At 38.2% G+C, this 20,812-nt stretch overlaps 1 protein-coding gene across 5 annotated transcripts in view; it reads right to left on the bottom strand.

The window, feature by feature from the left end:
• LOC149832755 (protein Dr1 homolog) overlaps positions 1 to 19,835 on the bottom strand; it is a 32,896-nt gene extending 13,061 nt beyond the window's left edge. For 4 of the 5 annotated variants that reach the window (XM_090012575.1, XM_090012577.1, XM_090012578.1 and 1 more), the window contains exons 1-3: positions 19,595 to 19,835; positions 6,513 to 6,645; positions 6,326 to 6,381 (exon numbers count right to left, since the gene is read on the bottom strand). In XM_090012575.1, coding sequence (XP_089868701.1) covers positions 6,326 to 6,380 — 55 coding nt within the window. In that variant the 5' untranslated portion in view covers position 6,381; positions 6,513 to 6,645; positions 19,595 to 19,835. Of the gene's footprint in view, positions 1 to 6,325; positions 6,382 to 6,512; positions 6,646 to 7,253; positions 7,330 to 19,594 lie in introns of all 5 variants that reach the window. The other variant, XM_090012576.1, reaches the window with a different exon arrangement.
• Between the last annotated feature and the right edge of the window lie 977 nt (positions 19,836 to 20,812).

Genomic DNA, 20,812 nt, shown 5'->3' with positions numbered 1-20,812 from the left:
CCGAGTTCGCAAAGAACAATTCCATTAACCGTTCTACAGGTAAATCCCCGTTCCAAGTGGTGTATGGTCGGTCACCCACCCATGTCGTTGACCTCGCCCCTGTGTCCGATTTCCCAGCTCCAGACGCATTTGATGTCGTCGAATATATGCGTGACATCCACCGACAGGTCCGCGCCAAACTTGTTGAAAGTTACGAGGCCTACAAAGCTTTCGTAGATCAGAGTCGTCGTGATGTCCAGTTTCAAGTCGGCCAACTCGTCTGGGTTTACTTGCGCCCCGAGCGTTTTCCAGTAGGCACCTATAGCAAATTGAGTCCTAAGAAGTATGGTCTTTTTAAGATCCTTCGACGGTTGGGTTTGAATGCCTACCTCCTTGAGCTGCCCGACGATTGGCATATTTCCCCTATTTTCAACGTGACTAATCTATATGCTTACTGTGGAAACAACAAGTCGTCAGAGCCGACTTCTTCCCAACCAGGGGAGAATGATGCAGGGCAGGACCCGATTGGGCCCATCGTGGCACCCGATCCACCACAAAGGGCAGAAGACCGGACCCGCGTGTCCGACCCCATGGCAGGTACGGAGCCGCGACGCAGGGACGTACCCCTGCGCACCTACTCCAGGCGTGGTGCGGTTCGAACATCACAGAGCCAGCAGCCGATTGAAGCTGACCCGGGTCGCGATTCGGGTCCAAGGCTGGACCCACGACCCGGGTCAAGCAATAGTCTTTAAAAGACCCTCTCCTAGGGTTTCAAGGGACACAGAAGATTGAAGAATCAGTATTCGTTCTTTATTGTTTTTTTTGGCTTATTCTTTTCCTGTCATTTATTTCCTGTTTCATTCAATTCCCTATTGTTCGTTGTTTTCCCCTGATTATTGAGAACTTATTGAAATAAAAGAAGAGCTTCAGCCACACCGATTCTCGGTAGGCATCCAATTTCTTTACTCCTCGAAGAGCACTGCATCAGTATGTGTGCGTATGTGCATATCCAAACTGAAAATTGAATGTGTGCAATTAATGACAAAAATAGAAAAAACACATGCGACTACAAAATAAAGGATCAAGATCATTAAAAGGAATAGATGAAGCTAGGGGTACAATCTATGTCACATGGGTGCGGGTGCGGGAAGGGGGGTCCGGGGGTTCCCCCCGGCGCGGGTCAACGCACCCAGGGTCGGGTTGACCGCACCCGGTGCCGCACCCGCACCCGCGTCGAGTCGCGTCGACGCGGGTGCGGCACCCTGCTAGTCGAGTCCCTGTGACATAGGGTACAATGTTGACGGTCTCCAATAATCAAATCTGAACCATGTGCATTAAGGTTTCACAAAGAAAGGCAACCCCATTAACTTCATTAACAGGAAAAGAAGGAATAATACAGCTTATAGGGGTCGACCTCCCCTCCAGCACTACAGGACAAAAATAGTTGACCTCTAACCACTTACTAGAGTACAAGAATACCCCTCATTAAATAATCTATATGCAAAAGAAAAGGGGTAGCACAAAAGCAACATTACATACGGTACCATCAGCGTATTACACTTCTTAATACTCCCCCTCAAACTTGAGATGATGCTAAGAGAATCATCCCAGGTTTGGAAAGAAAGGGCTGAAAGTATGAAGGAGCCAAACTCTATGTAGTCAAAAGTCCTAGGCGGAGCCTAGTTGATAAACTCCTAAAAAGACTAGTCGAGGATTAGGTGGGAATAGTCGGACTAGTTGGTACCTCAATTAAAATATAAAAAAATACATAAAAATATGTGTAATTCCTTTAGTAATAAAATGTTTACATCACACATGTACAAAATTACACATGTTTTCACAAAATATATTAGTATACATAACCAGAATATATATATATATATATATGTGTGTGTGTGTGTGTGTGTTCAATTATTCATAACATATTTAGTATAATCAACAAAATATGTTTCAGTCTTTCACAAAAGTACAATAACAAATACATATATAAATAACACATTACATAATCCATAATAATAAACATGCTTTCAGGATTTTATAGAAAAATTCATCAGAAACAAGGTAGCACACACATATAAAAACATAATAAATTAAAATTAATTGTGCATATTTTCAACATTTCACAGAAAAAAATCCCAAAAGCAAAGTAGCATATATATATATATATATATAGAATCACTAGAATATGAGAGCTGGAAATGTGAGAACTAATGTGTAAACCACGATTTTTATGGATTTTTTGTTCTTTTCTATTGAATCTAACCGTACATATGTGATATGCATGTTTGGTTTTATAAGAACCCACTCTTGAATTGTCCGATTTTGATGCATAAACGAGATTTTTTTAAGGCTTTAAAATCAATGGCTCATAATCTTCATAAATATTCAAGCATTCAAAAATCACATTTTTTCATTGAAAATACACGATCCAATGGTTATTCCTAGCAAATTCACCATGCCAAGCACATCCACATGGTTGGGTTAGCAACAAAAGTGTTGGAAATGCCCATATTTTCAGTTCTCATATATATATATATAAAAGTAATGATATGGTGCTCCTGGAGAACCTACTCCCTTTTATTAACCAGTGGAGAGATCCAACGGCTGTGATGCACTTTAAATATGCAAGCAGCTTACTTAAATGGAAGCTGCATGCTTTCCAAATTCCCATTAAAAGGGAAACTAATTTAAGATAGGGTTTACTTTCTTAAATGGCTCTCTTTCTCTCACATGCATAAGTGGGGGTTTACTTTCTTAAATAGCTCTCTCTCTCTCTCTCTCTCTCTCTCTCTCACACACACACACACATGCATCCATGTCCAATGACCTTTGGTCTTCCAAAAAAAACTCTCTAGTCAGACCAATCGGTATCCCAATTAAAATATAAAAAAGTGTAAAAAATATACATAAAAATATGTTTAATTCTTTTAGTAATAAAATGTTTACATCACACAAATACAAAATAAAGCGTGCTTTCACAAAATATACTAATATACATAACCAGGATATACATATATATATATACAATTGTACACACACATGTATATATATGTGTTGTGTATTCAATTATTCATAACATATTCAGTATAATCAACAAAATATGTTTCAGCCTTCCATAGAAACACAATAACAAATACAAATTACATAATCCATAATACTAAACATGCTTTCAGGCTTTTATAGAAAAATTCATCAACGTTTCACAGAAATAATCCACTCCCTTTCATTAGCCGTTGGACCTCAAAAGATCCAACGGCTGTGATGCACTTTGAATATGCATGTAGCTTACTTAAATGGTAGCTGCATGCTTTCCAAATTCCCATTAAAAGGGAAACTAATTTAAGATAGGGTTTACTTTCTTAAATGGCTCTCTCTCATGCATACGTGGGGTTCAATTTCTTAAATAGCTCTCTCTCTCACACACACATGCATACGTGAATCTCTCTCTCTCTCTCTCTCTCTCTCTCTCTCTCTCTCTCTCTCTCTCTCTCTCTCACACACACACACACACACACATGACATGGATGATGGCATGTGAACACATGCATCCATGTCCAACGACTTTTGGTCTTCCAAAATAAACTCTTTTCGTAAAGTCACCCTCTTTTGTTAATGCCTACGTGCACCCTACACCAATTTACAAAAGTTCATTAAAAAATATAAAACTTCTATTGCACAACAAATTTGAAAAAATAAAAATGGCTTCACACATTATACTGAAAAGAAATACAATAGATTTAGGCCTTGTTTGACTAGGTAATTCTTGTAATCCCTGATATCTCCCATGATATAAGAACTTTTGTTGCACAAACAAACTAAGAGGTGTCGTGCATGGACAATTGGACATAGATGTATGTGCTCACATGCCATCATCCATGTCATGTGTGTGTGAGAGAGAGATAAAGAGTCATTTAAGGAAGTAAACCCTATCTTAAATGCTCAGTTTCCCTTTTAATGAGAATTTGAAAAGCATACAACTACCATTAAGTAAGCTGCATGCATATTTAAAGTGCAACAAAACCATATTTAAAGTGCATCATAGCCATTGGATCTTTTGAGATCCAGCAGCTATGTCACAGGGACTCGGCTAGCAGGGTGCCGCACCCGCGTCGACGCGACTCGACGCGGGTGCGGGTGCGGCACCGGGTGCGGTCAACCCGACCCTGGGTGCATTGACCGCACCCAGGGTCATTTTGGTCCATTTTTTGTTTTTTTCGTTTTTTTTTTTTTAATTTTTCCCTATGAAATGGGCTGCGGATGGTTCATTTTTTTTGTTTTTTTTTTAAAAAAAAAAAAATTTGCCCTATGAAATGGGCTGTGGGACCCGCGCCGGGGGGAAACCCCCGGGCCCCCCTTATATATATATATATATATATATATATATATATATATATATATATATATATATTTACATTTTTGCCCCTGCCGCACCCCCGCACCCGGGTTTTTTGGAAGTGCCGAATCCCCGCACCCGCACCCATGTGACATAGTCCAGCAGTTAATAAAAGGAAGTAGGTGCTCATGGAGCACCATAGAATTACTATGTATATAATTAAGTAAGCATGTTTTCATCACTTTACAAAACAAATCATTCAAACATATATAATTATATATAGAGAGAAAAATAACAAAATATATGTAATAATAATAAATGACTAAACTGCCCTTATACCTAGGCGGAGGCAGCTTGGTCACCGACTAGGCACCCTAATCAGTGCCGTAGTCGGCAAAATTGGTACCATTTAAGGTACCCACCTAGGAATTGCATAGCCTAGGCGTCTTACTTACACCTAGGCTGACTAGTCGGTGCCTCGACAGTATTTACTGTATTTTTACTTATTTTTTAGAATTTTTATTTAAATTTTTATATATTGCTGAGATATTCCCATGATTTATAAACTTTTGAAAAATCTCTCACAGAGATACCCTCTCCGAGAAATTACCTTTAACAATAAATATATATAGAGAGAGAGACAGAGGCAGAGACAGACTACAAAGAGAGATGTGTATCTTCTGATACCATTTATCTCCCAGATTGACCCAAGACCATTTAGAAAACATTTTTGCATGTGCTTTTTGTTTAATCTAAACCCATAGATGTGATTTTTATGCTTTATTTAGTAGAAAACATGTATTAGTTTAAGCATTTTTTATGTTTACATGTGTTTTTAGCCCAATGAAAAAATCAAAGGTATATATTGCACCAAAAACTTGATTAACTAAAAATCAAGAATTCTTGTTAAATTGATTCAATCCAAAGCATGGTTTTTAGTAAATAAGCAATAATTAACACATCTACAAGTTTGGATTAAGCAAAAAGCTTGCACAAATATGTTTTTTAAAGAGGTCTGGGACTATTACGGGTCTATTTCCTTCAATAAGCCAGCGTGGTGCGACGGTCCTTCCTTACCGTCGCAAGCCTACTTGTCAGCTCGCTTGCCAATCGCGGAAGCTTGTAATTAGAGTGCAAGAGAGCAAGAGAAAATAGAGGGAGAAGAATTGCAATCACAAGAAGCAATCACAACGAGGGTGAACAAAAGAAAGTTCAACGCATTTAATTCATTCACAATTTTGCCCGAGGGCTATTACAGTTCAAGCATACGGGCTACCCCTTTAGGGTATTGATTCACCTAAACCGGGCAGCTTACATCAGACTCAATAAAAGCAAAACAGACTCTAAGCGCAACTTTATAATGTAAGTCGCAAGGGAACAGGGACAGTCTAGGAGATAAATGGTTTGGAAGATACACATTACTCGATAGATAGATAAAATACTCCCACAAACTTGAGCAGTACAGTCAGGGGCTACATGGAAATGTTTCAGTTTCTTAAGGGTGGAAATACATTATGAATTAGACCATCTATGTAGCTTGCAAGCACAACATAAACAATTTTGAAATGAAGACAGGTACACTAAAATGAATTTTTTTACTTTATGGACTCATCTCTCTTTTCAACTGCGTAAATTAGTGGATTTGTCTCTAAGGCCTCCTTATGCATGAATTTGTCGTGGTGTGTGAATCACTACCATGTCATTTAGTGGGACTAGCAACATTACATCACAACCATGATAAATTCCGGAACAAAATCATGAATTTCCAAATCATAGGTTAAAACTTGGATCATATAATTTAAGTTCCACATGTAGAGAGCGATAAACATAAAAAAGAAAGTTAACACATTTCCTTTATGCCAATTACTTGTTGAAAGCACATGTGCACAAACTATGATAAGATAAAAAGGATTATGAACACAATAAGATCAAAAATCAAGAAGCCGGATGATTCAAGCTGGAACACATACATACACTACCATTGCAGATGGTAGTTAGTATTGTAATACTGACCTTTTGGAAGTGAAACGTCCTCCTTGGTCTTCCCCACAATATCCATGGGTTCCATGCTTCACAAGGTTTAACAAATGGCTTGATAAGCAAATCCCCAAGTATTTTAAAAAATTACTTCGAAACAAAATAATTAAGTAAAGAAAAAAAACATTGAAACCAAAAGAATTGATAAGTAAAAAACACATACTTTGATAAGTGCAGCTCTGTGGTAGCAAAGCAAGCAGATGACAAGCTACTACAGCCTCCTTGGAAGGGAAACTTCAGTGTGGGGTTCAACACCAACAGGATTTAAGACTCGCCCTATGGAACAGCCAAAAATCCTGCAAAATGATAAGTTGATCCAAACTCAAGTCAAACAATATAGCAAACTCAACCCTGCAAGATTTCTTGTTTTCGTTGCTAAAGTCAAAATAATCTCAATGTGCTTAGGCGAAATTCAATATAAAACTGAACCCAGGAATCCGGCATCCCACAATGGGTCCACCCAAATCAGAATGGAACAATAACAACCAAAGTCGAGCAAGCAAAAGAAATGAACCCACCTATTTTAGAGGGGGTCTAACCCGTTGACACCCCTAGTTCTGTTGGTGAACCCTTTTCACACATGTTCTAAACTCTATTTTACTCTGTCACAAAGACACGTGGACATGGACATGTGATGCGGATTCAACTCACAAGTTCAAAAAGGAATTTAATAGGACACAAGGACACAGAAAAAATTGAACTTTTCAATCAATGAAAAACTAAATTTTTTATATTTAATGTTAAAATGCATTTTTTAATTGAAATAAAACCTTGAAACAATAGAAAATAATATTACAATATTTTCCGTATACATGTCAGTGTATGTGTAGCTGTGTCTGTTCGTGTCACCAATAAGATCATGATGGTAACATCGGGAGGGGGTAAAACAAAAAGTGGAAGCAACCATAAAAGAAGAGGACTAGAGTGTCGGGATTCCATCAACTTTCCAAGCTCAATCGTGCCCACAGCCGATCTGAGATCTGCAAAGACGAGAATCTGATTCAGAAATAGATCGAAAATCTAAAGATAAAAATGGAAGAATAAGGGCTCCCCGTACCTCTGAGAGAGACAGAGAGAGAGCGGAGAGAGAGACAGAGAGAGAGAATGCGTTAGCTCGATTTTACATAAGGAAACCGACGTGTAGGATCTAAATCCAATGGGAGCATATGGGTTTCAGGCCTCGGGAAACCAGGTTGGTACAGGCTTTACTAGGTCTGCTTGTTAGGACTTATGAGCCCAAGCTAGAGCGTGTGTGGGTTGGGCTGAACCAACCCTGGACCATAAGACCAGACTAGATTGAACCTCATAATTCATGATTGTTGATCTTGAGTGCAATGGAGTATCTAGTATTCACCCAAGTAGGGACATAGGATTACCCTAGGCAACCAAAAGTTTGACCTTTGCAAACCGTCCTAAGCTACCACTAGAAAGAAAAAGAAGGTTTACACTAAAATATAGTTAAAATCTTTGAAAAGGACCTGCACCTTGTGGCACATGGTGGCGGTGATGTATTAGAATATGGGCTGGATATGGATCCATTCAATAAAGGATCCATATCCATTCCCAGGTTTTGTATGTATTTTAATGTAATATGAGTGACTAATACAGGGGCACTTTTGTCCATGTGTTAAGTATTGTAACCCTATTAAGGCTAATGAAGTATTAGTGCAGCCGGTGTGTGAAGATAGAACAGCTGCCGATTCCCAAATACGAGTTCCCTCTTTTCTCTCTCTCCTCTCTCTCTCTCTCCCAGGTTTCTTGATAAACATAGGAGTTCTTAGATGGTATCAGAGCAGCGACGTACCTGGAAGCAAGCCCTTCATCAGGATCGTGAACAGCTGCACTAATCTCTCGTGATCTGGTGCGTGAAGAAGATCTGTCCATCAACGTGAAAAATGACAGGTCACGTGATCCTCATTCTTATTTTCTTTTCCTTTCTGTTGTTTCTGTCACTTCTTTTTCTAATTCTATTTTCTTTTAAGATTCTCTCTGTCGCAGATCTGAAAGTCTTTCAGATCTGCTATTATTTTCTCTCTGTCGCAGATCTGAAAGTTTTTCAGATCTGCTATTATTACATTCTCCTTTTCGCAGATCTAAAAAAGTTCTTTTTTAGATCTGCTACTCTATTCTCTCTATTGCAGTTCTGTCGCAGTTCTGAAATATTTTCAGATATGCTATCGTCTCTTTGTCCTTGCTTTTAGAAATTCTGTCTATCGCAAATCTGAATTCCTTTTTCAGATCTGCTATCAGCCCTTTTTAACCTCATAAAACCGAGTGCTAATCTGAAATTTGTCTGTCCATACCATAATCTGAAATTTGTCAGTCCACCTATTCTCATTTATCTTATATTAATACTCTGTCAGTCTTTCCTTTCAGTTTCAGCTACCCGTGTCTTTCGGTTGTCAAACAGTCTATCGATGGATACTTCAGGTAATTCGGGTCTTTCTTCCAACTTCCTGGGACAGCTTGTCTCGGAAAAGCTGACTACCAACAATTATTTGACTTGAAAACGGCAAATTGCTCCTTTTATTCGAAGTCAAGATCTTTCAGGCCACTTGGATGGCTCCACTCCCATGCCTGCAGAGTTTATCGCCACCGAAGCCAAAGAGGATGAAGGATTGCCGAATATTGTTCGCAATCCTGCATTTGTTACTTGGATGAAGCGCGATCAGGCCCTCGTCGCGTACATTGCTTCCACATTGTCGCAAGAAGTATTGATTTTCATTCTTGATGATTGCACATTTAAAGTTTTGTGGGAGAACTTAGCTCAGACATACTCTCAGATATCAGAGGCTAAAGTGTTGTTTCTTAAACGCGAATTTCAAATGTTAAGAAATGGTGCAATGAGCATTATTGAATTCTTAAATCAAGTCAAAAGCATCACAGATCAGTTAGCCATGGTTGGATATCCAATGTCAGATAAAGAAAAGGTGCAACAGACACTGAATGCTCTGGGTTCAGAATATCATGTTCTTATGACGTCTTTATTGTGCCTACCTACGCTACTCAGTTTTGAAGAATTACGTGCCAAACTCTTTCAGTATGAGATGACTCTGAAAAACATGTTTGATGCTTCAGCAGGACAATCATCTACGCATGAGGTTTTTGCCACAGGGATAATAGCTGATCGTTCACGAGGAGGACGTGGCAGAAGTAGGGGAACTTCAATCCAGGGTGGACGTGGGTTACTACTTACACCAAATTCCAATGTTAGTTTTTCAAAGAATGTTCCCACATGCTACCAGTGTAACAAACGTGGTCACATCAAAGCCAACTGCTGGTTCAATCCACAAAATCGGAATAGAACACAAAATAATAGAAACACTGCTACATCAGGAACTGCAGGTACATTTCGAGTCAGTGATGATGCTAAGGATCTTCTCTTATCTGCGATGGCCAACTTGAATCTAAAACAGAGTGATGATGGAATATGGTATGTTGACTCTGGGGCAGCAGCTCATGTCACTGACAATGCAGGTAAGTTCTCTACTTTGACTCCTTATCTTGGTAAATCTAATATTGTAACTGGAAATGGGACTCACCACCCTATTTCAAACATAGGCAATGTCCTCATTCTTTTTGTCTGAGTCATCTATTCCTTTATTTGATGTTGTTCATGCGCCAAATATAAAGAAAAATATTATCTCTGTTTCTAAGCTTGTTGACTCTACCAATTCATTTGTGGAATTTACTCTTACTTCTGTCTTTGTCAAGGATCTTCAAACGAATGAGATGTTCGCTAAAGGAGAGCGACGTGGAAACATGTATGTCTTCAATGAAGATTCAGCCTCCAGTGTCCTAAAGCCCAAGTCTAATCATGTCTCCAAAAGCGTCTTAAGTATATCTAAATGTAATAAGTCAGATCTCTGGCATTCTCGTCTTGGTCATTGTAGTCAAGTCTTTATCGAAAAGTTAGTGTCCAATGGTTTTCTTTCAGAGTCTGTTTCACCTTCATTGAAGGATAAAATGTGTCCCAGTTGTCAGGTCTGCAAAAGTCATGTACTTCCTTTTCATCAAATAAATAAAAGAGCCTTCATGCCCTTTGAAATAATATGTTCTGATGTTTGGGGCCCAACCCCCAATCCTTCTTCTTCTGGAAGCAAATATTATGTATCTTTTATTGACAGTTTCTCTCGTTTTACCTGGATATTCTTTATGAAACACAAATAAGAGGTTTTTTCCATCTTTCGTCACTTTCATGCCTATGTTAAAACTCAATTCTCCCAAAACATTCAAATTCTCCAATGTGATGGAGGTGGTGAGTATTCCACTAAAGAATTTTTAGATTTTCTCCAAGATAATGGGATACATCGTAGAGTTTCTTGCCCGTACACTCCACAACAAAATGAAATTGCTGAACGTAAACATAGACATATTGTAGAAAGTGCAATGAGTATGATGCATGGTTGTAATTTGCCCATTAGTCTTTGGACAGAAGCTTTTCACACTGCCACTCATGTGATAAATCGTCTTCCTATGCCTATTCTTGAAAATCAGTCTCCCTATTATGTTCTCTTTGGTGCACATCCTGATTATGATGAGTTACGAGTTTTTGGATGCACATGTTATGTACACATTGACAAATCCATGAGAACTAAATTTCAGGACAAAGCCTCCATATGCCAATTTGTTGGTTATGCAGATGAACATAACGGTTACAGGTGCTATGACCATGCCAATAAGAAGATTAGAATTTCCAGAAATGTTGTTTTTGATGAAAATAGTTTTCTGGAAAGTAAAACAAATCACAATCAGGAACATGGTGACACAGTTGGTAATTGGTATGATCCATGGCTTAGTGCTGAACTTATTTCACATACTGCCGAAGATACTATTTTGACCCCTGAAGGCATACATGGTGAGACGGTTTCAGATGATGCATCACAAACAACATGTCTGAGATACAAAGGTAATGTGTATACCAGGAGACCTAGAGAGCAAACAAATGTACCTGCTGAAGAACACGTTGCATTGCCTGATAACAGAGAAGCACTAAGAAGATCAGTCAGGATAAGACATCCTATTGAAAAATGGGTTAGTTATGACAACTTTTCTATGGACTTTCAAATTTTTCTATCCAAGATTGAAAAACATGATGAACCACTTGGTTTTCATCAAGCTGTCCAATCCAACAAATGGATTGAAGCGATGAATGAGGAGATCGAGGCACTTCATGAGTGTCAAACATGGGAGATAGTTGGTCGTCTTCCAGATAAGAATGTTGTTGGTTCCAAATGGGTATATAAAATTAAATATAAACCGAATGGTAGCATTGAACGGTACAAGACACGTCTTGTAGCCAAGGGTTTCACTCAAGAATATGGTCAGGATTACGATGAGATATTCAGCCCAGTGGTGAAAATGGGAACTATTCGCATCATATTTGGCTTGGCAATTGAACATAGTTGGATCCTTAGTCAGCTTGATGTTAAAAATGCATTCCTTCATGAAAATTTAAAGAAAGAGGTCTACATGGAGCAGCCTCAAGGTTATACAGAGGGAGACCCAAAAGAGTATGTATGCAAATTAACCAGAGCCTTGTATGGTTTGAAGCAAGCTTCCAGGTCATGGTTCGAAAGCTTCTCCTTAGAGATTCAGAAGCATGGTTTCTTTTGTTCCCAACTAGATCATTCTCTATTTATATACAGGAATGATACCACCCTGGTTTTCTTACTCATATATGTTGATGATATTGTGATCACTGGTAATGCTCCAGACCACATTCAACGAATTAAAGTTTTATTGAGTATGCAGTTCAAAATGAAAGACCTTGGGAAACTGAGATACTTTCTTGGTGTGGATATGGACAGACAAGATAACAAAATGTCATTAACTCAACACAAATACACTCTTGATCTTCTAGCTAAAGCAGGAATGACAGATTGTAAACCTCTACCTACACCCAGTGTTGTCAACCAAAAGCTCAGTATTTGTGATGGTGAGTTATATCCTGATGCAGTCAAGTATCGCAGTTTAGTGGGTATGTTGCAATATCTTACTTTTACTAGACCAGACATCTCAGTTCATGCATGAACCAAAGACTGGTCACATGGATGCTGTCAAACGCATCCTTCGCTATCTAAAAGGAACGGTAGGCGATGGACTTACATATGTTCAATCTTCATGGAAGTCACCAAAACATAACATACTAGCCTATACAGATGCAGACTGGGCAGGGGATCAAGATGAGAGGAGGTCTTTTCAGGATACTGTGTTTTCATTGAAAGAAATCTTGTCTCATGGAGTAGCAGAAAACAGAAGGTTGTGGCAAGGTCTAGCACAGAGGCAGAGTATAGATCTATGGCAGCCACCACTGCAGAAGTGACCTGGATTAGGCATCTACTTACAGAGATGGGAGAGGATATCTCAAATTTGACACTTATGTGTGATAATAAAAGTGCTATACAATTTGCATTCAATCTCATTCATCACAGTCGAACTAAACATATCGAGATTGATCAACATTTCATCAGACAAAAAATAGCAGACAAAGAGATTAAACCAGAAGACCAAATTGCTGATATGTTTACAAAAGGTCTTACAAGTCAACGTTTCTGGTCTGAAGAACAAGTTGCACATGGTTCACTCCCATGCACAACTTGAGGGAGGGTATTAGAATATGGGCTGGATATGGATCCATTTAATAAAGGATTCATATCCATTCCTAGGTTTTGTATGTATTTTAATGTAATATGAGTGACTAATACAGGGGCACTTTTGTCCATGTGTTAAGTATTGTAACCCTATTAGGGCTAATGAAGTATTAGCGCAGCCGGTGTGTGAAGATAGAACAGCTGCCGATTCCCAAATACGAGTTTCCTCTTTTCTCTCTCTCCTCTCTCTCTCTCCCAGGTTTCTTGATAAACATAGGAGTTCTTAGATGATGGTAGTAGGGTTGGGCAATGAGATGAGCTGATCATGGTTCAGCTTGTAAAGAATGCATCGGAACTCGTAAAATAGCTTGGCACATGAACACGTATTTAACTCGTTTTGATTCATACAAGTTCATTGAGCAGTAATAAATATACTTTTCATATTTTTATCTGTGTAAAATAGATAGTTGAAATGTTTGGCTTTCAAGTAATAGGTTTAGAGTTCAACTAGTTTATTGCTTTTAAAGGTGTATTTTTCCAGTAAATGAGTAAGCTTGAGCTTGGCTCAATAGATTTAAACTAGAGTTCAAATCTTGTTACTTGCATTTTTGAAAGAGTGCATTTTTTTCTTTCGACAAACTAATTTGAACTCGGCTTGTTTAGTTCAAGCTTGGCTCAACTCACCACAAGAATGAGCCAAGCATGGGCACCTCGTGGTCCGTTTATTCAGCTCTTTTACTAACCTTAGATGAGGGAGATTGATTGGAGACAATCTTAACATTTGACCTTTTGCAAGAAGTCACACTTTAAGACTTGAACCCTTGTTTTTCTTGCTAATAGTCTTAGCCTGTTAGGATTCCCTCAAGTAGCTAACTCCTAGGATCGATAAGAAACCATGATTGGTTAGCTACATGATTCATGCTTGAAAGGTCTACATCAAGGTTGCCAGACTAGGAAGCGGAAGCGGGAAACGATAAGGGAAGCAAAAGTGAGAAGTGATGCATTTTAAAGTGTATAGGAAGCGGGAAGCGAGGAATAATATATATATATATATATATATATACAACAACAACAACTACACCTTCATCCCAAAACAATTGGGGTCGGCGATATGAACCAACAAAAAAAATCATTCTGGGTCTTCCACATGAATCCTTCTCCTCCATTCATTTCTATCCAATGCCATGTCCTCGGTGAGGTTCAAAGCATTCATATCCTTTCCTATCACCTCCATCCATGTCTTCCTAGGCCTACCCCGACCTCTTTTAACTAATATATTTTCCCATTTCTCCATCCTTCTAACTGGAGCATCATTAGGCCTTCGTCGAATATGTCCAAACCACCGTAAACGATTCTCTCTCATCATATATATATATATATATATAAATTGAATGAGAATCAAAATGAAACACAAATAAAAACTAAAATAAGTGACTAATATTAAATTTCATGATTTTTTAGTGTAAGAATTAAATTTTAACAAAATCTAAAAAATGATGACTATCAATTTAGAGAAAGCACATGGAAGTGAGTGAGAAGAGTGAGAAAAAACATGAAAAGTTGAGTAAGAGCACATATAAGAAGAATAGATGAAGTGTGTGAAAAGCATAGAAACGTGGGGGAATCGAGGTTCTCATCAAGTTTCGGAAGCGAGATGTATCGTGTTTCCAAATCGAGTTTATGGAAAGAGAACTTCCCACCTATCTAAGAAGCTTCCAATAACTCTGGTCTATATCTAAAATCGCCTTTGTTCTACAAGATTATGGCATAGGTGGGATGTAGTAAAGCTTTATGTTAGATCTTTTAGCCGGTATGAGTACATGACCCATTGTTTATGCTTCAAAGGGATAACATGAAGAACAAGATTGATGCACCGCAAATTTGGCACGGCTTAGGCCTAACAAATGCTAGCTTGAAGCACTAAGTAGTTGAAATAAAGCTTGTCTAGTGGCGATTCCATGGGGCGAAGCTTCAAAATACCACTTGTATTGCGAAGAGGAAGAATATGGATAGTTAGGTATGAACAGGGTTACCAGAAGCACCAGTGGCCTCGTGCTTCTCCGAAACACTCAAAACGTTGCTCTTTCGAAGCCTGTGGGGAAGCACCTATTTCTAAAGAGAAGTGGGCTTCTTGACAATAGGAAGTGTGTTCCCTATTCGAATGGAAGCATGTTTCCTCTTTCGAGGAAACATGACTCCCTTTTGGGGGAGTGATTCCCAAAGTTGGGAATCCTGTTTCCTAGATCAGTAACCATTTTTTGGGCTCAAACATTTTTGCTCTTATCTTAATTGTTTTTTACCAAAAAAAGTTTTTGTTGTTTAAAGGGTAAAATTGTCATTTATGAAAATAAAACACAAAGGAAGGCGGGGAATGGAGAGGCTTTTTCGATGTTGGGGTTTAGGGTTTGTGGCTCTTGCTCTCTAGTTCCGACAACCTAAGGAAATCGGCGACCTGAGGACTCTGACGACCTTCGCGATTTTTAGTGACACCATGGGGTTAAGGACCCTAAGATATACCCTCTCTCTCTCTCTACATGTACGTTATTTAGAAATTTTAGTTTTATTTTGATCTTGTTTTTTATTATTTGGGTTGAATTGGGACTAAAATCTTTGATTTTGATTTTGTCAAGTGAGATGTGGATTATAATCGATCTTTTTGGGTTTTTTGGAGTTTTTTTGTTGTTGTCCTAGCTTAATCAAATTTATTAGTTTTTTATAGCTTATATTTTACTACCAATAATGTGATAATGTTTTTATTATTTTTATGTTTAGTAGTTCTTAAATTCCTGTTGTTTGGGTTATGGAATATGAATTATGATTTTTTCTTGATGTATTAATTATTAAATGCTTGAAACAAGATGCATTTGTTAAATGGTTGCACTTGCATACACGGTTTAGTTTTGAGATTAATAGATCAATTTTAATGTTATCTACTCATGTTTTATTTTGTTCATGATAACATAAATTTTATATTTTGGTAAATTAGAAAAAATATAATTATATTTTCGCTTCTTATTTGATTCTTATTCGCTTCTCATTAGAATCCTAGGTCACTTCTCTCTTTGTTTCTCCTTTGAAACCTTTTTCGCTTTTGATTCGATTGTCTTCTCCCTTTCAAGACGATTTTCGGTTCACTTGTAAGTCGCTTTGAGCTTTTCACTTCCTAAAATTTTAGAAATGCCTTGCTTCCGCATCCTGAATTGTTTCCCGCTCCACTTCCTCGACTTACAACTTTGGGTGTGAAAGGAGAATCAACTGAGTGGAGTTTCGGCAAGAGTAAAAAGAATAAGATAAAGGCAAAGTGCATGTTATATATATATAGATAGATAGATAGAGAGAGAGAGGTGGATTTAGTAGGGATGGGTGAAAGAGTGAATAAGGCATGGGACATGTTTAGAGTGCCTTATGATTCTTGGATTTTCTCAAGATCCTATAGTCGCAAATCACAAGCACATCACTTTTTCAAGTTTAGTAAAACATATGCTGGAATTGCCCTGTGATCCTTAGATTTTCTCAAGATCATGCGATTACAAGACAAGCACACGACTTTCTCAAGTTTACTGAAATATACGAAGGTGCAAGCTGTGATTTTGATTTTCACTTGAGAATGCTCATTCCTTGAAACCTGTGATTCTTGGTCACAAGATTGACCTTGTGACCAACATCATAACGTTTACTTTATCAGTAGTGATTCTTCATCCCACCTGTGACCACAACAAACATACCCATGAGAGTGAAATGGGGTTAGTGAGAGGGAGTCACAAGGATAGAGATGGAGAGGGAACATGGGATGTATGCGGGACTAAGGTGATAAAGGCAGGAAGTCAAAGATGAGTAGCGACAAAAGGGGGTGAGACAAGGGAAAGAGACACACACACAATGTGATTATGTGTGTAAGACTGTATAGGGAGAGTGAGGCTTAAGAGGGGTTTGAGTGGAGTTGAGAAGGAGTGGTGAGAGAGGAAAGAAAAAAGAGAAGAAAAACATCCCTTCTGAGGGAGCCATCCACACCTAATGTTGAAAGGCATGAGTACACGAGAGGGACTAGCTTTCCTTATTTAGTTTTTTAAATTATTTTAGCCCTAAGCAACTCTAGCTTAACTATGATCTAGCTAAATGAAGTCATAAAAATAGGGATGCACCAACTTCGAGGTGCATAGATAGACCTTAGCTTAGCCCCTTTTGTTCATATGGAAAAATGAGCTTAATTAGTTACTAAGCATCCTAATTTAAGTTAAAGATAGATAATGGTGAACATGCCCTTCTAAGTATAGCCATTGATATCTGGATCAGATCCAAATAGATCTAAACTATTATCACTATCGTCACAAATATCAGTTTTTTTAATTTAATGCCAAAATAATGTGACACTTTAAAGAAAAAATAATCCTAAAAATCATGACATATTAAATACATAAATGAAATATCTCGCATATTGTAGACACCCCAATCGTCCAGACAATTGGACTCAATCTAGAGCCAATTGGATTGTCGTGGATTTGCACCCTAGACTCAGTTGGATTATTGCTCGGAAGGTGAAGTATAATCCATATCCAAACTTGCTATTAGAGAATGTTGTTTTGGGACCCACTAACCTTCCAAAACTCTAGATTTGCATGAACCAACTTTCTCAAAACCAAGATCCTGCCCTATCTCAGTTGCTTTTCTTATCCCAATTAGATATTGCAACTCTCACATTCAATGAAACTACCCTACTTTAGGTTTTCATAGCCCCTAAGCATAAACCCTAGGAAATAGGGTAGTGTCATGCAGTCCTCTGACCAATCAAGAGCTGGTTGTTGTGCAGCAGCCAGATCCAAATACTTAGAACCAGAGTCTATGAACCAAGACCAAAAACTCAATAAAAAAACCTATAAATAGAGGCCTACCCTCCTCATTTCAGGCATGTAGAATTGGAATGAGAAATTGTTGATGCACTGAGAGTCAAACTTAGCATAGGTGTCCCCACTCTGCCAAAACAACTACTTACCTAATAGTTCTAGGGCCAGTACTACGGGACCAAAGCCTCCCTAGCTTGTACCTCATGGAGTACTGTCAAATTTTGTGCTCATCAACTAACCTAGGAGGGTTCTCCCACGCCTGTGGTAAATCCATTTTATTTTTTATATTTTCAGTTCTCATATTCTAGTGACTATATATATATATATATACATATATATATATATATATACGGATGTTACTTTGGCGGGTTTGATTGTTTTGATCAAATTTGATGCCATAGACGGATTCAGCATGATCGCTTTATTGATATGATGTTCATAGTATCTAACCTTCGCACTTATGGGCCAATATCCTAAGGGTGCCATGCAATCCTAGTCCTAGTCATCTTGGCATACTATTATTGATGGATATCTTACACCTTTGGTCATTCCATAGTCAACCCTCATGTGTATGGTCTAATTACCTCACCTAATTAAGTGCATGTGACTTCTAACTAACCAAGTCTATATATGTGAGCCTCATATAGAGATTGTTCCTAAACATCATGATAAACCAGGCCAAACTATCATGAAAAACCATGACCAGAATTACGACATCCAAGTCCTTGAATAAAAGTTTTGTGTCCCTCAGTGCATTGTCCACATGTGCTTTTAATCTAAGAGTGCACCCTGTTTACTCAGGAATGAAACAATGATTGAACAAACCAAGTATTAATGTTTTCCTCTCAATTCAACCCATGACAGTGAGTTGAAATATACAGCAAGGCGAAAATGATTACTACTTCAAGCAAGCACCATCGAGAAAAAAGAAAAAACTTGCTCTCCTACACAAACTCCCAATATCCAAACACGAAAAAACAGAGAGAAAAAAGAAAATAGGGTCAATTACTTTCAGTTGATGTACCAGGTGTTTGCTTGTGTTCCAATGGATGATTCAAATGTAATGGCAGATTTGGAACTCTACTAAATCTTCAAGACAGAGCTAATGACTGTACTGTGAGTAAAATCTGAAGATTCTGGAATCTATTTAGCAAAACGTGTCAGGGACATGAAGGAAAGCACTCTTCGTGACAACAGAACAGTCTTGGCTACTACAATGAGTAGCTTGGCTGCACCTAAGCTTTTTTTTTTCACTTTTTGGCATAAACAGAGACTGTCCAATGCAACAAGAAGTGATTGGATTTAGTGATGAAGAGGCGAGTTCAACCCACATGGGGATGTAATTATTTATTGCAATAGTTCTTTGAAAATAAAAACAAGCATATAACCAAACACTTTTCACAATATACACTAATAGACCAAAGCAATAAATTAAGAAAACCTAACCCTACGTTTTCTGAAAAACAAAAGATTCCTTTGATGATAAAATTTGGAATGGCCAGCATTCGTTCCATGGGTGTTCGAGTTTACTGTTCCACACAACGCTCTTCTCTGTATGAAGCTACATCCTGAAAATGGGTAGCTATTCCAAAGCAAATCCCACGTATACTCTGAGGATGATAATGATGGTAGCAGACGAAGAATAAAAAAAAATGACAGAACTACAAGATGAAGAGTATGTGAGAGGCCGAATGGCTAGACTTGAAAGGAATGAAAGCCCTAACAATCTGTTGGCTCATAACAATAAAACCCTTAAAAATCTACAGAAAACGTAACCATCAAATAAGAAAAAAGGAATTGAAGGAAGGTACCCTCTACTAAAAACCGGAAACATGCGTGGAATCGGGAGGTAGGATGGCCCTCGCCGCTCAACGTGGGAACGGGGAGAACGAGAAGGCTTCTGGCGTCCACAGAACACGGGGAGAGCGAGAGGGTTTCCGACGTCGATCGGCTCCACAGCTGCTGAGAGAGAGAGAGAGAGAGAGAGAGTTTTGAGGGCTTCCAGGAGCGGAACCAGAAAACTCATATAGGAGGGGCAGGGTTGGTAAACGAGCCGAACGAACCGAAAGGGTCTGTTCGAGCTCGGCTCGTCTGGCGATTAGATAATCACCAACGAGCTTCAGGCGAACGAACTGCTTCGAGCCACGTGCTACTCGGTTGATTTACCAGTCCTTCGAAGGGCCAGAACATATACAAAATATGGGACCCACGAGTAAGAAGTTCTTTTTTTTCACTCATATGACTCGATATACATGTTTGGTTTAGTAGAAACGGGATCTTTAATCATGTTTTCCTAACGTCTAGGTCAGATTTTTTGAATGTTGAAAATTAAGCGGCTTACAAGGTGTCACTTTTATCCTTGAAAGAAACATACTTTTATGTAAAAGAAAAAAACACAACAGAAGGGTCATTACCTACTATTTTAATCATAATGTTGAAAACACCCCTGGGGTTAGATTTGGTCAATATTACATGTTTATATGAGTTTCAACTAAGTGTTTTGAACAATAAGTGCTAGTTATCATATATATAGCTGCACATTCCAAGCCTTGCATATTGTCAACTTACTAGGCTTCTGAAGGTTTTTTTTTTATATTTTTCTGGAATCCGACTATACAGAAGTCTTCTACTAGATTGATTTTACAGAAACAAACTCTTCCGAAGTAATTTTTTAATATTTTTCTCGAACCTGACTATAAAAATGTCTCTGCATGTTTGATTATATAGAAATAAACTCTTGGAACGTCCAATTCTTTTATAAGGTTTGAAAATCAATAGCTTATAATTTTCATAAATATTTAAGTTGAAAAAAACACTTATTTTCATAAAAAAAAACACAATGCATGTGTCATTTTCAAGTAAATCAATAATGTTAAACGCATCTGCAGGGTCAGATTTGCAAAAAACACCATCAAAATCCTTGTCTAGGGGTGTCAACTGGTTGGGTTTACCCAGACCCGACCTGAACCAAACCCTATAGGGTCCGAGTATGGTGATAAATAATAAGATCTGATTATAACCTGGGTCCA

This window comes from Nuphar pumila, chromosome 7, assembly GCF_984573655.1.
Source record: "Nuphar pumila chromosome 7, dmNupPumi1.hap1.1, whole genome shotgun sequence".
Classification (NCBI taxonomy): domain Eukaryota; kingdom Viridiplantae; phylum Streptophyta; class Magnoliopsida; order Nymphaeales; family Nymphaeaceae; genus Nuphar; species Nuphar pumila.
The sequence above is the reverse complement of the archived record's forward strand: the minus strand, read 5'-3'. Positions and strand labels throughout refer to the sequence as shown.